This window comes from Rhinolophus sinicus, chromosome 15 (genome assembly GCF_057876585.1).
Source record: "Rhinolophus sinicus isolate RSI-liver-muscle chromosome 15, RSI-T2T, whole genome shotgun sequence".
Lineage (NCBI taxonomy): Eukaryota > Metazoa > Chordata > Mammalia > Chiroptera > Rhinolophidae > Rhinolophus > Rhinolophus sinicus.
Window position 1 is genome coordinate 53,589,621 of NC_142515.1, and position 17,593 is coordinate 53,607,213.

The following is a 17,593-nucleotide window of genomic DNA, read 5'->3' on the forward strand; positions in this document are numbered from 1 at the left end:
CCTGACCAGGGTAGCGAGGGGGTGAGGGGAGGAAGAGAAGGAGCTAGAAGGGACCCCCTCCCCACCCTGTGACCTGAGGCCCCTCTCCTTACCTCATCAGCTTGGGCGAGGAGCTGGGTGAGTTCCGCATGCCTCCATTCCGCTGCTTTTTTTTTGGTGACAGCGTTGAGGGCTGCTCGTCTTCAACTGGAAATACAGGCAGCTCATGAGATTAAGAACAGTTTGAGGGCAGACTGTGAAATACAGGCACGATATCAAAGGACACACACTCACGGCTCAGTCACTCACTAGGAATTCATGGCTGTCTTTTAGGACCCAATGACAAAGACCAAATGTGTTAGTCAGAGGAGCCGGCTTAGAAAGGTGAACACCTCTTTACACTCCAGCGTTTGAACATGCACTTTAAAACAGGCTACAACAGTTTGTAAAAGCCCTGCCATAAGAAAGAAAAGAAATCATGATTTATCTGCATATATATATATATATATATATATATATATATATATATATATGTATTCAATCATTATTCTTAAGAGTTAATTTTGGTTACTTTGCTTTTGCTTTGCTGGGTAATCAAATGGGTTTCTTCGTAACCAAAATCAGATATAAAGTTGTATCTGAAACAGCAGCACAACAGCTGCCAGCCTGCTGCTTCTGCAAATGAACAAACATAAGTGGTTCCTAATCCCTGCACGCCAGAAGAAGAGCCTTGGAGAGAGGCAAGGACCTGAGGCCTACACAGCCAATGTTTCAGTCAGTCACGACTGGGAACATTGGTGCATGCTGGCTCAAGAATCCCCAGCCCAACTCAGCTCTTGTCCCTCCACCTCCCCATGAAGGAGGCCATGTGGGGCTGCACACAAGGGATCTTTTCTTAACTCATTAAGACCGGGCTGGGAGGTTGGAGAACCAGGCCAGAGAAGAGCACCCAAAACAAGGAGGCAGTTGCCATGAAACGATATCTCTGATGACGTGGTGAGGGGCAGGAAGAGAGGGCAGCATAGGGGATTGGAAACCAAAGGATGCTTTCAAATGTCTAAACCACACAGATTGCTAAGCAATGTGAAGCTTCGCTCACAAACAACACAGCACACTCTACTGCCTTTGCCCAAAGACACCCACTAATAAGCTTTGTAGATGTATTAGCCTGCACCATGCTTCTTTTAAAGAGAGCTGCTTGATAATTAGCAGATGTGTACCCAGCCTGTCACCCAAGGGCATCAGCGGCAAAATTCTAGTCCTCCTATCCCCACCCGCAAAATTCAGGCTAAAGCTGTAATGTCAAGAAGGAAAAATAGGATCCTTGGATTCTTATAGTTGACCGCAACACAGACAGGGAGGAAGCACCCCTGAAACTAGGAAAGAACAGCAGTTGTTACCTTAAAGCTAAGAAGAGAAATATTAGCAGTGACAACATCAAAAGAAGCTTGACATATGTTAATGGTACACAAGTTTTAGGTGGGAGACAAAAATGCCATCTCAGCTATTTGACATTACTCAGGAAGGCCCATACCAGCACATGCATTAAATGGCACTTCCCTGAAAACCCTAAATAAATTTAGTATGTTAAGCTACATGGTTCCAAAGGGATTATAGTAATCCAACTACACTCTGAACCTGCTTCAAAATATCACACTTGGTACACTCCCTTAAGCTGTCAGTCTGGGTTGTCTAAATTCTGGCTGACACAGGGAAAAGGATCAAGAATGTGGTTCAAGGTGAGAGCTATTCCAGAAGAAACCAAAGCGAGAACGCACCTGTAAATGCCCACCGCCCACTCGTGCCGCCACCTGCTCTCCCTCCCCACTCCATCTCCCCCCCACAGAGGCCCGTGCTTAGGCTGCGACCATATCAGTCACTTAGGGCTCCAGGCAGGAACTATGTGGTTGGGAGGATATCGCATCTTATCAGAAATGAGTATCCACAGCAAATCACACCGAGACTAAACAGCACTTAAGAGATTAAAGGAAATAAATACAAGCCACATAAATGGTATTGAAAAAAATCACTTAGACTTGGTATGCTTCTCTCGGCAAGCAAACAGGCACTCTGAGCTCGACCTGATTCATCTTCCTTTGCTAGGACAGGGCGCCGGCCATCCCAGGCAATCATGGGGTAGAAAGGCAGTGAGATTAAGATTGAGAGAGACTGTGTGTGTGTGTGTGTGTGTGTGTGTGTGTGTGTGTGTGTGTGTGTACTTTTGCACTTTCCCCTTCTGAGAACGGGGGTAGAAAGTCTTGCATTGACTCCACCATAATACAAGGTCATCTTTGAAGATGGACCACTTACGATTGTTGCACAGTGTTCAGGGTGACCTAGATTAGTTGAGTGGCCTGCCAAACTAAATAACGTGTGTCCATGTGAGTGGGTCGAGTAGGGTTGAAAGTTCTTTTCTTCCCAACCATTATAAGCCTTCAAATGGTTAGAATGAAATATCCAAAAGATCTTTGTAGCTAACCTGGTCTACTATGGCTAGCTTTAGTCAACGCCACCAGATGTTGCCATGGTTTTATCTATATTGCTGAAGACCTGAACAGAAGTCACACTCACTGGCATTTCTGTTGGATTATTTGGCTTCACTGTTGCTTCCCCATTTGCACTGGGCCCATGATAAATAATCCTCTTTGGTCAAGTGCCCATTTTCCTTGTACCTGGTCATGTCTGTTTTCCTGCAGTGATGTTGAGATGGAAGACTTGCAAGTTAATACCTGTTAGCCAGCTCCAGGGAGACACCTCGTTCTGGTGCTAAAGCTATGCCTCCTTCTATGCAAGGAAACTATTTATTTTCATTGAAAGTCAGAAATATCATCCATCATAATCATAGTGCATTTAAGCTGGGATTTGTTCTCTTAAATGAAATTCGTGTTCAAAGGTTTCCTTCTGCACTCACGGCCTGGAAACGAAGATCTGTTCCCTGAAGAGGTGGGGAAATGTCTCCAGCATCAATATACAAACATTGTATGATGCAGACTATTCCATATGGCTTAGGTCCCACAAGAGAAGCACTGAACACTTCTTGCTCACAAGTAGGACATAAATCATATTTAATTATTATCCTCTGTGTAGGTTCTATCAATTTCTACATATCTAAAGAAAGCAAATCTAGGAAAACTTTCAGTTAAGCTACAGAAGATGATTTTCATTCCATGGCTTCTGCGACTACGTAAGTGGAATAAAAATTGAATTAAAAGGGAGACTTAAATGTACGTACTTTCAGGAAAGACAAATGTATTGGAGTCATGGGCCAGGACCTGCTGCCAACACACATTCACAGGTTTGCATTCAGCCTGCTTTGGGGCTAATTACCATCCACCCCTGTCTCCAGCATTCTCACTTGCATCACGTTGTGGAAGCCTCATGAAGATATGATCTTTTCAAGGAACCTGACTTAGCAGCTTCTTTGAAACACAAACAAGTTCAGGAATCCAATGTGGAATTTTTATAGGGGCTGAACTCCATCCAGTCTCCAAGTCCTCATAAAATTCAAGGGCATGTTTTTGCACATCCCTAAGTATAACGCTTAATGTGCTGTTGTAACTTCCCAGCGTTTGCTTGTCTAATAGGCTCTGAATCTAACAGTTTTACAGTTTGGGAAGACTCAGTGATAGAAAAATGTCAGGCAAGTCTAATGAGGCTTCAGATTCCTTGGTTGGAGCTCGAGTTTAATTTAAAGTTACAGTGATGTTTTAACATGTTTGCTTATACTTGACTAAAGAGGATTCATTATTTCGATGACATAACCTCCAGACAATGTTCTGGGAATTGATTTAAGATGTGGTGGTAATTCCAACAGCCTTAATGCAGAGTCGAACATCTGTAACAACATTTTACTTGACTTTTCATCGTCATTCTGTTTTCAGGCAAAAGCAAGGCAACATCTTCCAGGAACACTGGCCAGAACTCTGGGCTTACTTCAAGCTGATCATATATTTTACTGGATTTTTTAAAAAATAAATCCCTTTCTTTATTGGCCTAGCCAGCTTGCAAACACTGTATCAAGGTTCACCAATGCCTCTTTGTGGGACTTTGGAGTAAAATGGGCAATGCTTCCAACTTTCAGCTTCCCCAAATAGTCCAGTGCCCCGACATATGATGGACCCACAGCTCAGCTCCAGCCTGGGGCACATTCTTTCTTCCCCGTTTCCTCAATAGGGTTTAGGGGGATGATGCCCTTTGAGACTTAAAGGTGAATGTGTTGGCTGGAGTTAAGAAATAGTTCAAAGCAAATAAACTCAGAAACGCAATAAAAGGCAAACAACCCATAAACATGAGTTGACTGGCTATCTTCATTACGTTATTAATCACCACATCTGGAGAAACCCACATCTGCACATACTTAGCAGGTCATTAGTGATGTCATATTCACACTGGAATCACTCAAGAGTAAGAGGCATGCAAAGTGGCTCCAACGCAAAAGGCATCTCACTAACAGGGCTTCTGACTGAAGTCTTGAGCAAGCTGCTAGTCTGGGGCTACGGTAGTTTTAATGATTATTTATTGTTTTTACTATGGTTTTTCTCTTTGGTATTTATCTGCCCAACAAGCTAAGTGCATGCTGAAATCCACAGGAGTGCATCTTTCTTCTTCAACTGAGCTCAGCCTGTTAAGGTACAGCATTGAGGGATGCAGAGTAGTTGTTAAAAATTGGGATGGGTTCCAGTACTCGTTCACCTGGCTTGGTCACAAGCCGAGAATTGTGAGTTGCGTTCTTGAACTCAACTGTGTCTTTGGGATAGCGTGATCTAGCGTCAACCTTGACTGCCGGACAACAACGAGAAAAGAAAATGGAAATTAATACTTTGTGAAATTTTTCATCAGAAAAGTTGCAAACCAGTTGTAACATTGAATAGAAGTACAGCTTTAAATTAAAATGGAAGTTTCTGTGTCACGGTTAAATTGAGGTTTTGTTTTCTTTTCTTTTACCATGATGACTTCTTAATATCCTTTCTGCTGTGTTATTATCACTGATGTCAGAAGGAACGCTAAGTCAGAAGATAATCTTGTTTGTGTAATAATTTCCAAAAACATACAGAGATCCCTTCTCCTCTACCATATACACAGACGCAGACAACTAGTTTAGCAGCAATATGAGACGCATTGTCTCCTCCAGCCTGCTAAAATAATCATCATATCCCAAGTCAGCGACCCACAACGTTAAGCTATCGTTTCCATTTCAAACTGCTGGCTTGATCAGCCCCTTTGGTCACAATATTGCTGCCTCACTTGCATTCAATGCCATGGGTTTGTCACTCCTACGAAAGGGGAATGTGTAGTATCTCCTTGTCTCATGAGTGACATCAATGAAAAGTGGGTGTGTATCTTCAGTCTTCCAGGATGAAAATGTATTACTGAAACTGAGGGTAAAGAGAGAGGGTGAGATTGCTGGACTAGAAATTTCTATGGGTTTATCAAACATTCCCCCCAAGAAAAATCATGCAAGTCATAGTAATACAGTCATTTTGCCATACGTAATTCACGATGGACAAAGCTCCCAAGCTGACTCAACTACTCTCTAATATGACCACTTAAGACTGTCACCAGAAAATCTGGGCTACTTCACTTGCAAGGTCTTACAGCATGGCCACGAATGAGCCGTCCCTGGTCTGGAGCACAGAATGGCGCCTACTTTACGGATAGATATTTCCTGTCTTATAATCACAGACTACCAGAACCCTGGCTGCCAGTCACACATACTAGACTGGTGGGGTTGTTTCCTTAAGCAATGTAGGAAAACCAATAACAACAAGAAACACAAAAGCCAGATAAATCACCCCTACTATGAGTTTGGTCCTGTAATTCCTGTAAAGGAACACTTGACTGTTATTTCAGGATGAGCCGTGTAGTGGGGAATGCCGCCTGCCCACCAGTGAGGTGGAGCAGCTAAGCACGGCTAGGATAAGTGAAGACAGACACTGGGAGCCAAGTTCTATGCTTAGAGGGTCAGTGGGCAGCTCAGTATCAGAACACGGGGAGTTCAAGTGGGTGGTATCCTTGGAATGAGAGGTTCTGCTCTGACAACCTTGGGATAACATCTATTACCAAGAAGTTTGGTGGACACTTTGCAGGGTTATTGACAAGATCAATTCATAAAGCTATTTCTTTGAAAGATCATGGTGAATATTAATACACCAATAATGAAAAGCTGAAGGATGCTGCCTCTCAAAAGTAAGGCCAGCAATAATATCTCCAACAGATAATATACAGGACTCTCCACAATTGAACAATCACTTTATCATATACATTATCAGGCAGGATAATTTCACCACCTGTAGCTGAGAAACAGGAAATACATTTATTTGGAAAACCTAGAGGACATAAGTTAAACAACAATAACCACCTGTCATTCTATACAATGCGTATGGAAAGTACTTCCAAGCGGCCCACCCTGGCCTGGCCCTGGCACAGGGAGCACCGTCACACACCCCTAGACTGAGGGGGCAGGGGAGGGGAGGCCTGTTGGAGCGGTTTCATTTCCGACTTTTGTGGAGCTAATAGGAGAATGGGGAGGGGGACTTTAAGAAACAATAGGTTATGTAGAAGTTAATCACAGGGTGTATTTCTGACTCTATTCACTGCCTAGGAAACCTGAATTGTTTGAGTCCATCAACAGAGAGTATTGAAAGAATTCAACTCCTACATGGGAGACAGATAAAATACTATATAACTATATTAACAGAATCCATATTACTGGGATTGCAATGTTCTCTACAGATACAATGTGGGCCTAACGGATCTTCTAGAATCAAAGTGAGTGGATTAGATGTACCTACCATACTCAGACCCACCACCCCCATCTCAAACCATAAGCCTATGCTACATGGATCTTGGTAAGAGTCCAATATTCATCTAAGTCCCCTGTATCTAGAATCTCTCAGCTTATATATCGTCACTAAAAAACTTGACCTGTTGAAATAACTTGCCCAATGCTCTGCTCTGCTCAGAATTTGGTGGAAAATTTCTTTTGGCGATCTGGTTGCCTTTGGCTCTTTTTATTTCTTTTTTTTTTTTTTTTTTTTTTCTTGGAACAGACTGTCTCCGTCACCTCAAGGGCAAAGAAAAGTCTCAAGCAAAGATCACGAGGTATTAGCTTCTCAGACATGAGACAGAGATGAACGATGGAAGTCTAAGAGCAAATACATGAGCGAAATGCGAAATGCAAGAATTTCCTAGAAGGATTGCTATGGAGTTTGGAGATTGGGAAGGCAGTAGAGAATGAAAGATAACTTTTACTTTGAATTAAACTGGGAAAAGAAATGTACAGGAATCCAACAAAAACAGCCTCTTTTCAACTTTCCTTTCCTTCTCTCATCACTCTCAGCACCAATACATTGGTAAAAGTCTTTGAGGCCAAAAAGTGTACCAGACTCCTTTTCATAGTCCTGGCATGGGCAGTATTTGGCTGTGGGGGACAGGTTTCAGGACAGATGAAACCTGCCACGTCCCTGGCACCAACAGCTGCCTTCTATCTTCTTATATTTCTCAAGTACAGGGTTCAGAAAACTGTAGTCCAGAACATGATTTTGCGTGGCCATGAACTAAAAATGCCTTTTATATTTTTAAAAAGGTGGGGTGAAAATTTACAAAGAATGATATTTCACAACATATTACAATTACATGAAATTTAAATCAGTGGCATACCTCAAGTTTTATTGGGACATGGCCACAGTCATTTGTTTACCTATTGTCTGTATCTGTTTTTGCTCTACAATAAGAGAATTGAGTAGATGCAATAAATACGGTATAGCCTACGAAGCGTACAACATTTACTAGCTGGCCCTTGACAAAAAAAGTTTGCAGATCTCTGCTCTCACATTCATCTTCTCTCATTTTCCTAGTGTTCCAGTTTTCAACAAGGATCACATTTTTCCCAGTCTGCCAAAGCCACCAAACAAGGAAAGAAACACGCAGGGAGCCCATTTCCGGTGCACAGATATGGAGAAGTCGGGAGGGACAGGAGTAGTTTTTAGTGAGTCAAACGTCCCTACCACCCCATCTGGTCTCTGTTCCGCAAGTCCCCTTGCAGTTTGGGGAAACCAGTCAGGTGAGTTTTGCCCTTTCCAATACAAGCTGACTTAGCTTCATGCACCCTGTGCTTGGAGATTCAAGGCAAACCAACTACATCTACCATGAGCCATTCCTTGAAGCTGTCTGTGTCTGCTGTAGGTCCACCATGCACGACAACAGATTAACCATTAGACTAGATATGTTGAAAATACACAGCTTCAACCTTCCCCCAGCTAGCTCAGAGCGATATATAGATGATTATTTCAACCGTCAGCTGCCGCATAGATTTAAACCCCTGCACAATAACTCCTGGATTCATCTGCCCCTTGTCAGACTGGCACAGCTTTAGTTGGAGGATACATGGTGTGGCAGTTTCACTGTGAATCCAGAATGATCCAGACGGCTGCTGTCTCTTTGTTAACAGGAAGCCAAACTGATGAGTTTGTAATGCATTTCTTATCAAAGGTAGTTTCAGAAAAGAAAATGAGTCCCATCAGTTTGGCGAGAATTTCACATGTACTAGATTACGGGCTTAATCAGAACATCTCTGTTATTTTCACGAGGAAATAGATAATTCTGCATCCATCCCATTAAAATCACTTTATGCCAATGAATTATGTATTTATGCATTTATAATTACCCTCGATTTTCCCCTCCTGCAGTATACTTAATAAAATCATCAGCTGGAGCTACAAAGCAATAGTGCTTAATAGATACAAGCATGCTAATATATTGTTTTAAGTTAATGCTGATATTTTTGAGCTGTGTAGCTACAATGATCATTGTGAATAAAGAGACTGTAATTCTCAACTCATACATTTAACAAAGACAAAAAGGAAGGTAATGGAATTTATGGGGCTTGTAAAGGAACTCTTTTTCTAATATGGTTTATTCTCAAATAGATTTGAATTTACTGTAGGACACATTGGGTCCAAACGAAAGGTATCAAGAGAAAATGGCTGTAAGTTATAGTACACTGTTCCTGGCACATTGAAAGTGCTCATCTAAATGGCAACAGCTGCCAGTTTTCTGTTGTGCTGATTGTTAGAAGCCCTCCTGACTCGTGAAATTCAGTACTTAAACACCAGCACCAACATCACCATGTATCCTGTCTTCATTTAAATTTCTAACATTTTACTCATCATGGATTTTTCTTGCATTTTTATTTTTCAAAAAACACTGTGTTTTTATGTGTTCACCACCCAGCGTCAGTGCTCCTTCCATCACCATACACTTGACCCCCTTTTACGCTCATCTACCATCCCCCACCCCCGGAGAACTGACTCTGGGTGGTGAACACACAGCGTGATATGTAGATGATGTATCACAGAATCATACACTTGAAACCTATGTAATTTTACTAACCATTGTCACCCCAATAAATTTTAATAATAATAATAATAAACACTGCATTAAGCTATCATTTATCTTGATTACTAAGATTTTCGGTGCCTCCTTAAATTTGGTGCCCAAGGTAAGTACCTCACTCTCCTCATTCTCTGCCCTGTCCATTTCTCAGGGGGGTCCTAGGTGCTGGTTCTGCCACCCTGCCTGTCATTACAAGCTCTCTTAGTGGGTCTACATGTTCCCTTGTTCAGAACTGCACAAGGTAAATATGAAACAAGAGTTATTCTTTTGATCACCTCATGCTGTTTACACGTGACTGTGAAGGAAGGCCCTTGCAAGAAAGGCTTCCTATGGATTTACAAATTGTCAGACCTCCAAAGGAGTGGAGAAAAGATCCTGCTACCTCAGGAATCTGAGATTTGCCACCTGCCCAGGGTGAGAAACAGAAAGAGAGAAAGGTGCAGGTCTCTCGTGGACTTTATTTCACACTTCCCATCAAATTCTCCTGGTTCACACGTGTTGATTTACAGTTCCACTTTGGGGTAAAAGATTTCATTTGCTTGTGTGTTTGAGCTAAGATGCGACTTTCTTTCTCTTTTTGTTTTTCCTCTCTTTAACTCTTTAAACAGCCTCAAGGAAACGTGACTAGCAGGAAATGTCAATCACATTTTCATTGCCATTTTCACTTTGCTATTTATATTTTTAAAATTAATGCTTGCCCCAATGGTTCTATTTGAAGACTAGCCTAGACTCTAATTTTGTAGATGTGAAATCGTTTTCTACACCCTAAGAGGTTATTCAGATTAGGACCCTTATTATTATTAATATCATTACCATTATCGGCTCATGCATAAACACCATATTTTCCATTGAGCCAGCTGTGTCAAGAGTCTCCCAGAATCCTAATATGTATTCCAGATGCTTACACTGATACTTTCTCTGAAACTCAGATAAAGGTAAAATGCAACCCAGGTGTACCACATGGCCCGATGAAGAATGTTCTGCCAGAACTCTTTCGAAATATTGTATGCTTTCAACCTTGGGAGGGAAGACCAGACCCTGATTGTGACTTTATATTAAATACAGCATTTACTATATTTCTTAAGGACATAGTCACCTTTTAAAGATGTCCTTGAACTATAAAATCATTATCAGTATTCCACTATAATTTATCCTCAGACACATTCTGTGCAACATTTTAAAATCCTAGTGCATGGTGGGCCCCTTTTGGCCAACACAACTAGAGAACAGGGTGTGGAGTGCAGGAGCAGGGCTGGGAGGGGTTAGGAATGTCCAGCCTCACCTTTGGGCTCAAAGCAACACTCATATGCAGACCCCTAAACCAGGGCCCAGGTCTGCTGACTTCTAATCCAGCTCATTTTCTGTCAGAATTCCGCTCATGAGAAGAGCATGAGGATACAAGCTTCTAGATTCAGGCCACTTGCCCAAGTCCCAGCTCTGACCCTCATTAGAATTCTCATCTCAGACAAGTTACTCGACTCTGCAGTGTCACAAGATCTGTTGTTATTCCCGCTGGACCGATGACAATACCAAGACGCTGTGGAGTTAAATAGATAAGCAGAAACCACACAGTGACAGCCTAAGGGCTGTGCCAGTGTGCTCTGCTTGGCACCATCCTGCTGGTTCGCAGCATTTTATATGTGGGACAATCTTTAAGTCTGAGGGTGAGCCATAAAAATATGAATTTCTAGCTTGTTTTAAAATCTTGCAGAAGACTGAGCTACTGTTCCAGGAGGGTGACTGTCTTATGGGGCAGGAGCTCCCCAGCTTGTCAAATACCCCAACACTGCTTACCCCAGTCATATGGCAGGCACCCCTCTTACATCTCTGGCCCGGGCTCCAGTGACACGCCATGTGCCATCCCTGAGATAAGGATTTTAAGATATGGGAGATCCCTCTACAAATGTCAACTCATACTGAGCTGCAAGAAGGTACCAGTGAAGCACAAAGGCCCTGCAGCCACACTGTAGGGTCCAAACCTGGGTGTTTGGCAAATTACCTAACTTCAGTTTTCTCACCTATAAAATAAAAATGATCACAGTACCTTTCTCATAGGGTTGCTGTGAAAACGGACTGAAAACATGAAAAGTGCTTATGCGAGTTTCTGGCAAGCTCTTGATAAATGTTACCCATCATCATTATTTTGGCTTTGAGAGATCAAAGTAACTAGAGCCCTTGGCCATTTGGGTCCTTCTCCACAATGCCAGCCTCCTGTCTGACTTTCTTCTACTCAAATGGATTCTCGTGCTCCCCACTGCTCCAAGCAACTGATATGGTATCTAACCACTAAAACAGGATGGGGTTCGCCACCCCCACTCCCATCCGCTGCATCTTGTTGGACTGTCACCTTTGTCCCATACTTCATACGGCCCCAGTGAGCTGCTCAGGTCAAAATAATTAGGCTATGCCAGGTGTCATAAAAACAAGAAAAGCCAGAGAATGTTTAAACGGGCCACAATTGGAGAAGGCTGCGACCATTCAGTGTAATAACAAATGAAAATCAGATGGAAATGAGGAGAAACCCCACTGTTCCCTCTAAATTACAGGAAATTCGTGCTGCCTGCTTGAGGGGCTCTTTCGCTTGCATTTCTGGTGGAGGTCATGGGATTGGGGCATGTGCTTGGGAGATGGTGGGAGGGGCAGAGGGATGATGGGGTAAAGGGGCAGCGACTCCTTTCCTATTCCTCCCCACCAGGTCTTCCTTTCACCTTGCTACTCTACCCACCCTTCAAAAATTAGGTCAGCAAGGCTGCCTCCTCCAGGCAGCCTTCCCAGATGACACTAACAAGGTAGAATCTCTCCTTTCTTGGCACTTCTCATCTCATACTCCCTGACACCTCCTTATTTTCTGTACTATAATTTGTTTTCCATTTCAATGTGTCCTCCTCCCCAACTAGACTTATAAGCTCCTCTCTGGTAGTTTACCAATCTCTGAATATCTCATAGTACTGAGCCCCTGGTAATGTTCCTAAGAAATATGCCCTAGTTGTTACAGAGGTAGCTTTGCAGAGGGGAGAAGCATAGCCCAGTGGTGAGGAGCCGGGTTCTAGGCCTGGCTTGGATCAACTGTGTGGCCTTAGCAAGAACACTGGCATCAATTACATAGAAGGACCTTCCAGCTCTGACTTGTAATGGTTCTAGGCATAATGCTGTCTTCTGTTATTTGACGAGTATCATAGGAACCAGCCATGGACTGAAAGCCTCAAAAGTCTCCAGCCATATGATTATCCAGCACTTCCTACCAGACTCAAACCCCCCCACCCCACAACACTACAGAATAGGAAAAGCAGGCATCCTGCTCCAAGGACCGCATGGTCTAGCTGAGAGATTCACAACCCTGCTTTTCAATAAAATGGACTAAAACACTTTACAGAACACCAGTGCTGGGTCCTGGCTCAGACCAATTCAGCAAACATCCTGAGGGTGGGGGCTAGGGCTGGGCATTGCTTTTTCCTTTTTTCAAAAATGTTCTTAAAGAATGAAATCCTACCATTTGCAATGGTGTGGATGGACCTAGAGAACATTATGCTAAGTGAAATAAGTCAGTCGGAGAAAGGCAAATACCGTATGATCTCACTTATATGTGGAATCTAAAGAACTTAATAAACGAGCAAAGTGAACAGAAATAGTCTCAGAGATATAGAGGGAAAACTGATGGTTGCTAGGAGGGAGGGGGTGTGGATAAGGGAGAAAAGGGGAAGGGATTAGACAGCATAAATTAGTAACTACAATATTGCCAGGGGATGTGAAAGATAGTTTGAAGAATATAATCAATAATGTTGGAAAGATTTTGTAGGGTGTCAGATGGGCACTTGTCTTATTAGGGAGACCACTTCATGGACGGTATAGATGCCTGACCATTGCACTGTACACCTGAATATGAATAATATTGTATATCAACTATAACTTAATATATGTATAGTCATGGAATATGGAGTAGAGCCTAAGGAATAGAGTCAATGGAAATGGAACAGATATATACAACGTCAGAGGGGCAATAGATTGGGGGCGGGAGGCTATCACTCTGTGAGGGGTGAAACGTCTAACTATTGCATTGTTTTGTACACTTGAAACTAATAAAAAAATCTTTCTAAAGATGCACAGTAAGAGAGAACCACAAGTCTAGCTAAAGAAATGAGACAACTGCATTAAATACAGAGGGTGCCAAAAAAACGTATACATATTTTAAGAAAAGAAAAAACTGTATTAAAGTTGTAATACTATATACCTGTAACAAAAGATGAATACAAGTCATGTGTATACATTTTTTGACACCCCTGGCATGCATATATATATATATATATATATATATATATATATATATATATATATATATATATGTCACAAATTATTGAAATAAGAATAAAAATGTTGCATGATAATGTCAGGTGAGGGCTAAATGAAATGCCTTAGACAATAAGTGCTAGAAGATGTGGGGTGGTCAGGGTAAAAAAGTAAGACATGCAACGTGAGTCAGATGGATACAGATATCAGCCTTATTCACCTGCATACCCCCGGAGGCAAACACAGGGCCTGGCACACTGGGAGCTGAGTCAACTAGGGTGTGGGAAGGGCATGCTAGGTGGAGGGAACAGCTTGAACAAAAGCAAGGAGGTGGGGAGAACTAAGCTAGGGAACTATAAGGAAATCAATTTGGCTGGAGGAGGAAGACTTATTTAAGGGTATAGATGGGGGTGTCAGGGTAGATTGTGTAAGGCTTTAAATTCCGAATGACAGAGTTGGATAATACTGGGTAACCATATGAGCCCTCTGAATGCTATTTTTCTGTTGATTTAGATACTCAAATTCAAAGAGGGAAGTGGATGGTTTGCATCTTGGTAAAATCAAAAAAGCAAAACAAAAAAACACACCCTAACTCAGCCTACATTCTTTCTGGCTATTGAAAAGTTATAAGGGTCCAAGATAAGACACACACATCCGTGCATGAAATTAAAAATGAGGAGACCACTAGCAATGGTCCAGTTCCAATGGAGGTCTCATTTACATGCTGGAGAATGTACTTGACAGGAAAATAAAGTTGTTGAATGCCTTGGAAAGGGGTCCTGAGAAATTCACAAGGCTGCTGCCTCATAGCCTGGCCAGGTAAATCCAACCTTTACTTCAGGATGGCCATTTCCTGTTTTCAACAACTCCAGTTGATCTAGTCCCCTACAGAGAACTGGAAGAAAGTCATCAGGGTTTGACTTTTAACAAGAAATCTGATTGCAATCAATATTTTGAAAACCATTTTCAATAAAAGCAAGGCTTTCAAGCGAACTCACTAAGAAGGCAATGTCCCCCCAATCCTCTACTCCTTAGTTTCACCTAATCAATAACACTTCAGGATGGTCTCTGTCAAAGCATAGAAGCAAATAAAATAGGACGTACATTATATCATCTGGATCCTTGACCTGTATCTCCTAGTCGAATATGTCTAAAAAGGGTTTAAAAATTCAAAAGAGAAACTTCCTATTGGATTGTCAAAACGAAATGTTTTCAAATTTTTGAATGACAAAAAGAGTAAAATACTTTCATTAAAAGTTCTTTATGATCTGAGAGGTAACACTTAATAAAGAAAATAAATAAATGAGTCATCTGGGATGTATTTTAATTATCCCCTTCCATTACCTCCATAAATCTAGTGTCTCCTATACAGGTCCATGTCTACACCCCAACACCCTGTATAAAAGGATTAGGGTAGGTTTAAAAAAAATAAAAAGTTAGTGAAACAACATAGTTGTGTGTTAAAAAAAAAAAAAAGAATGAAAAATCGGGTTTATGAATAAAGAACCAAAACATAGTTTTACTTGCATTATTTTTTGCCTCATCAATACCCAAACTGATGAGATGACTACCCTTTGTGTGGCAACGTTATTTAAAAATAACATCAAAACTGTCTGATCTTGTTTATGAGAAATTTAGTTCTGGCGCAGCGAGAAAAAGCAACGTTCTTGGCTCACTTGGATTCTAAAGTAATTCTTGATGAAAGAATGTCATATTAAAATTATTTTTATATAGCACATTAATCCAGTACATATGCCACCTTTATAGAAATGCCCCTCGTTTTCTTGGTGTGGAAGGAAGCCTAGGGAATTAATTTGTATAAATAAATATTAGGTAGAAATGGGGACTTGGGGACTTGCTACGTAACAATCATCAGATGATGGAGGTGATCCAGTCTTAGGGGTGAGACTCTGGTATTGTGTAGTTTCCTTTTAAAAACATGCTAACATTTATTTGGCTGGGGCTTGTTCTAAATGAGCATTAAAGCAAGTTGAATTGAAAGAACCTCAGCAATTGAGAGGTATTGCCCTAGTGCAGGTCTGTCTCCTGAACAAACAAACACAGAACACAGTTTTAGACGTTCACCTCAGAGAAATAAAGGAAGAGAATCTGGAGAAGGCAGAAAGGGGGCCGTACTGGTAGTACCTAGAATACATCCAGGGAGAGGGTTTCATTTACAGAAAAGCAGCGCCACCTGCTGGTAGATCACCATTTCGAGAGCCTCAGGTTTGCCAGCCATCATCTATCTTGCAATCTATGCATAAATATACAGCAGTATATCTCAGCTGCTGTTATATATAAGATTTTATTACCAGTCGGCAGATTTCTAACACACTGGTTGCAGTTTAATAATCCTCTATTACCTGAAGTATGGGTTATATAAAAACCTAGAATGTTAATTGTTGACAAACCAATTCTAATATGTAAAGCATTGTAAGTCATCCAGTAAATATCCAAATAAATCAAAAGGGATCGCTCTTTTTCTGCTAACAACGTGTTATTAAACACCAAAATTTGATCACTTACATAAAAATAATGGTCATACATTGCAATTTACTAAGAAGTCAGCAAAAATGCATTATAATCTTACTAAAAGAGAGCTTTTCCTTCATTTACAATTTTGAGGAAAATGTTTTTCCAAAGGATATTGTTCCCTGTCTTTAAAAAAATGTACATAACGAAGGTGTCATTGAGGAAATTTTCTCATATAACAAAACCCGAGTTATAAATAACTAAGATTACATCTGTAAAACGTTATTATTTTTTAAATGGCAATAGAGCAGTCATGGAGAATATAAGTCTGAAACAGAGAGCAGAGAAACACTACCTGTCATTTTGCAGAAAAAGATCACACAAACGCGATAGCAAAGGAACACAATAAAAGGAAGAAACAAGAATGTGATAGGTGACTCTGATTATATCTGCAAAGGAAACTGTGAAATAAATTAACACCCAAGCGCCCACGAAAGGCATATTGGAGCTTCACTGCGAGCGATCGTTATGCAACAGGGAAGGCTGGTGATTTTGTAAGAGCAGAAATAAAGTGTAGGCTGTGAAGTCTGCGGTGATAACTAATGACCACACTACTTACAACTCTGATTTGATCTCTAACAGAAAAAAATAAAAAAGTACTCAACCGCATAGAGGTATGCAATAGGGCTCGTAGTTTTCACTTGAAACAAATAAACCTCAAATGGGATCAAAGGGCCCCAGTAAATGAGAAATGACAGTTTCTATGTTGCCCTGATTTGATCTCAAGCAAAACTACATGCTGATAACATTCCGGAGCTAGGAGGAAGGTAGGGCCGTTCTTGGATTGGTATGGGAAGAGGGTGACAGCCACTGCCCATTCAGCTGATGAGAAGCCCACTCTAATTTCAAAAACTTATTGAGATTTAATCTCTAACAACAACAACAACAACAACAGCAACAACAACAGTAAAGACTGTTGATGCAGCGACCATAAGGGTATTCTTTACACACACACACACACACACACACACACACACACACACTCACACACACACACACATTTTGTTGTTTCCAAAGGAAACTGTGACACCCCTTTACATGCAGCTCTTCCATCTGTCTAAGCTGGATAAGGCATGCGTATAAACAGAGTCAAGTGTTGAGGTGCTTCCTTTGAGCCCTAAGTGTCTCCAGTTGTCTACCACCAGGAGCTTAACTAGGAGGGTCTCCAGCATAGGCAGAGGGCATCTCATCTCCCACTTTGACTGCTGTAGTTACCACTTGCTGTAGAGAGACAGAGTTGCCCGGAGCAATTTCAGGCAGATGTGGAGAGTGTGGGGGAATCTGGTAGAGCTTAAGGCTGTCAAGATTTCAGCTGGGGGCCTACCCTGCCTCTAGACATAACTCCCAGTGTATCAGCCAGGGCGTGAGCACAGCACAAGAAGGTCCCTGAAGCTGCTGGCCTGGG

General features: G+C 41.6%; 1 protein-coding gene across 39 annotated transcripts in view; it reads right to left on the minus strand.

Moving 5' to 3' along the window:
- The window catches only part of KCNMA1 (potassium calcium-activated channel subfamily M alpha 1), a 713,000-nt gene that overhangs the window by 101,332 nt on the left and 594,075 nt on the right, over positions 1 to 17,593 (minus strand). For 32 of the 39 annotated variants that reach the window (XM_074339646.2, XM_074339645.2, XM_074339641.2 and 29 more), the window contains one exon: positions 93 to 186. In XM_074339646.2, the coding sequence (XP_074195747.1) occupies positions 93 to 186 (94 nt within the window). Of the gene's footprint in view, positions 1 to 92; positions 187 to 4,671; positions 4,759 to 17,593 lie in introns of all 39 variants that reach the window. The other 7 variants (XM_074339647.2, XM_074339654.2, XM_074339649.2 and 4 more) reach the window with 1 other exon arrangement.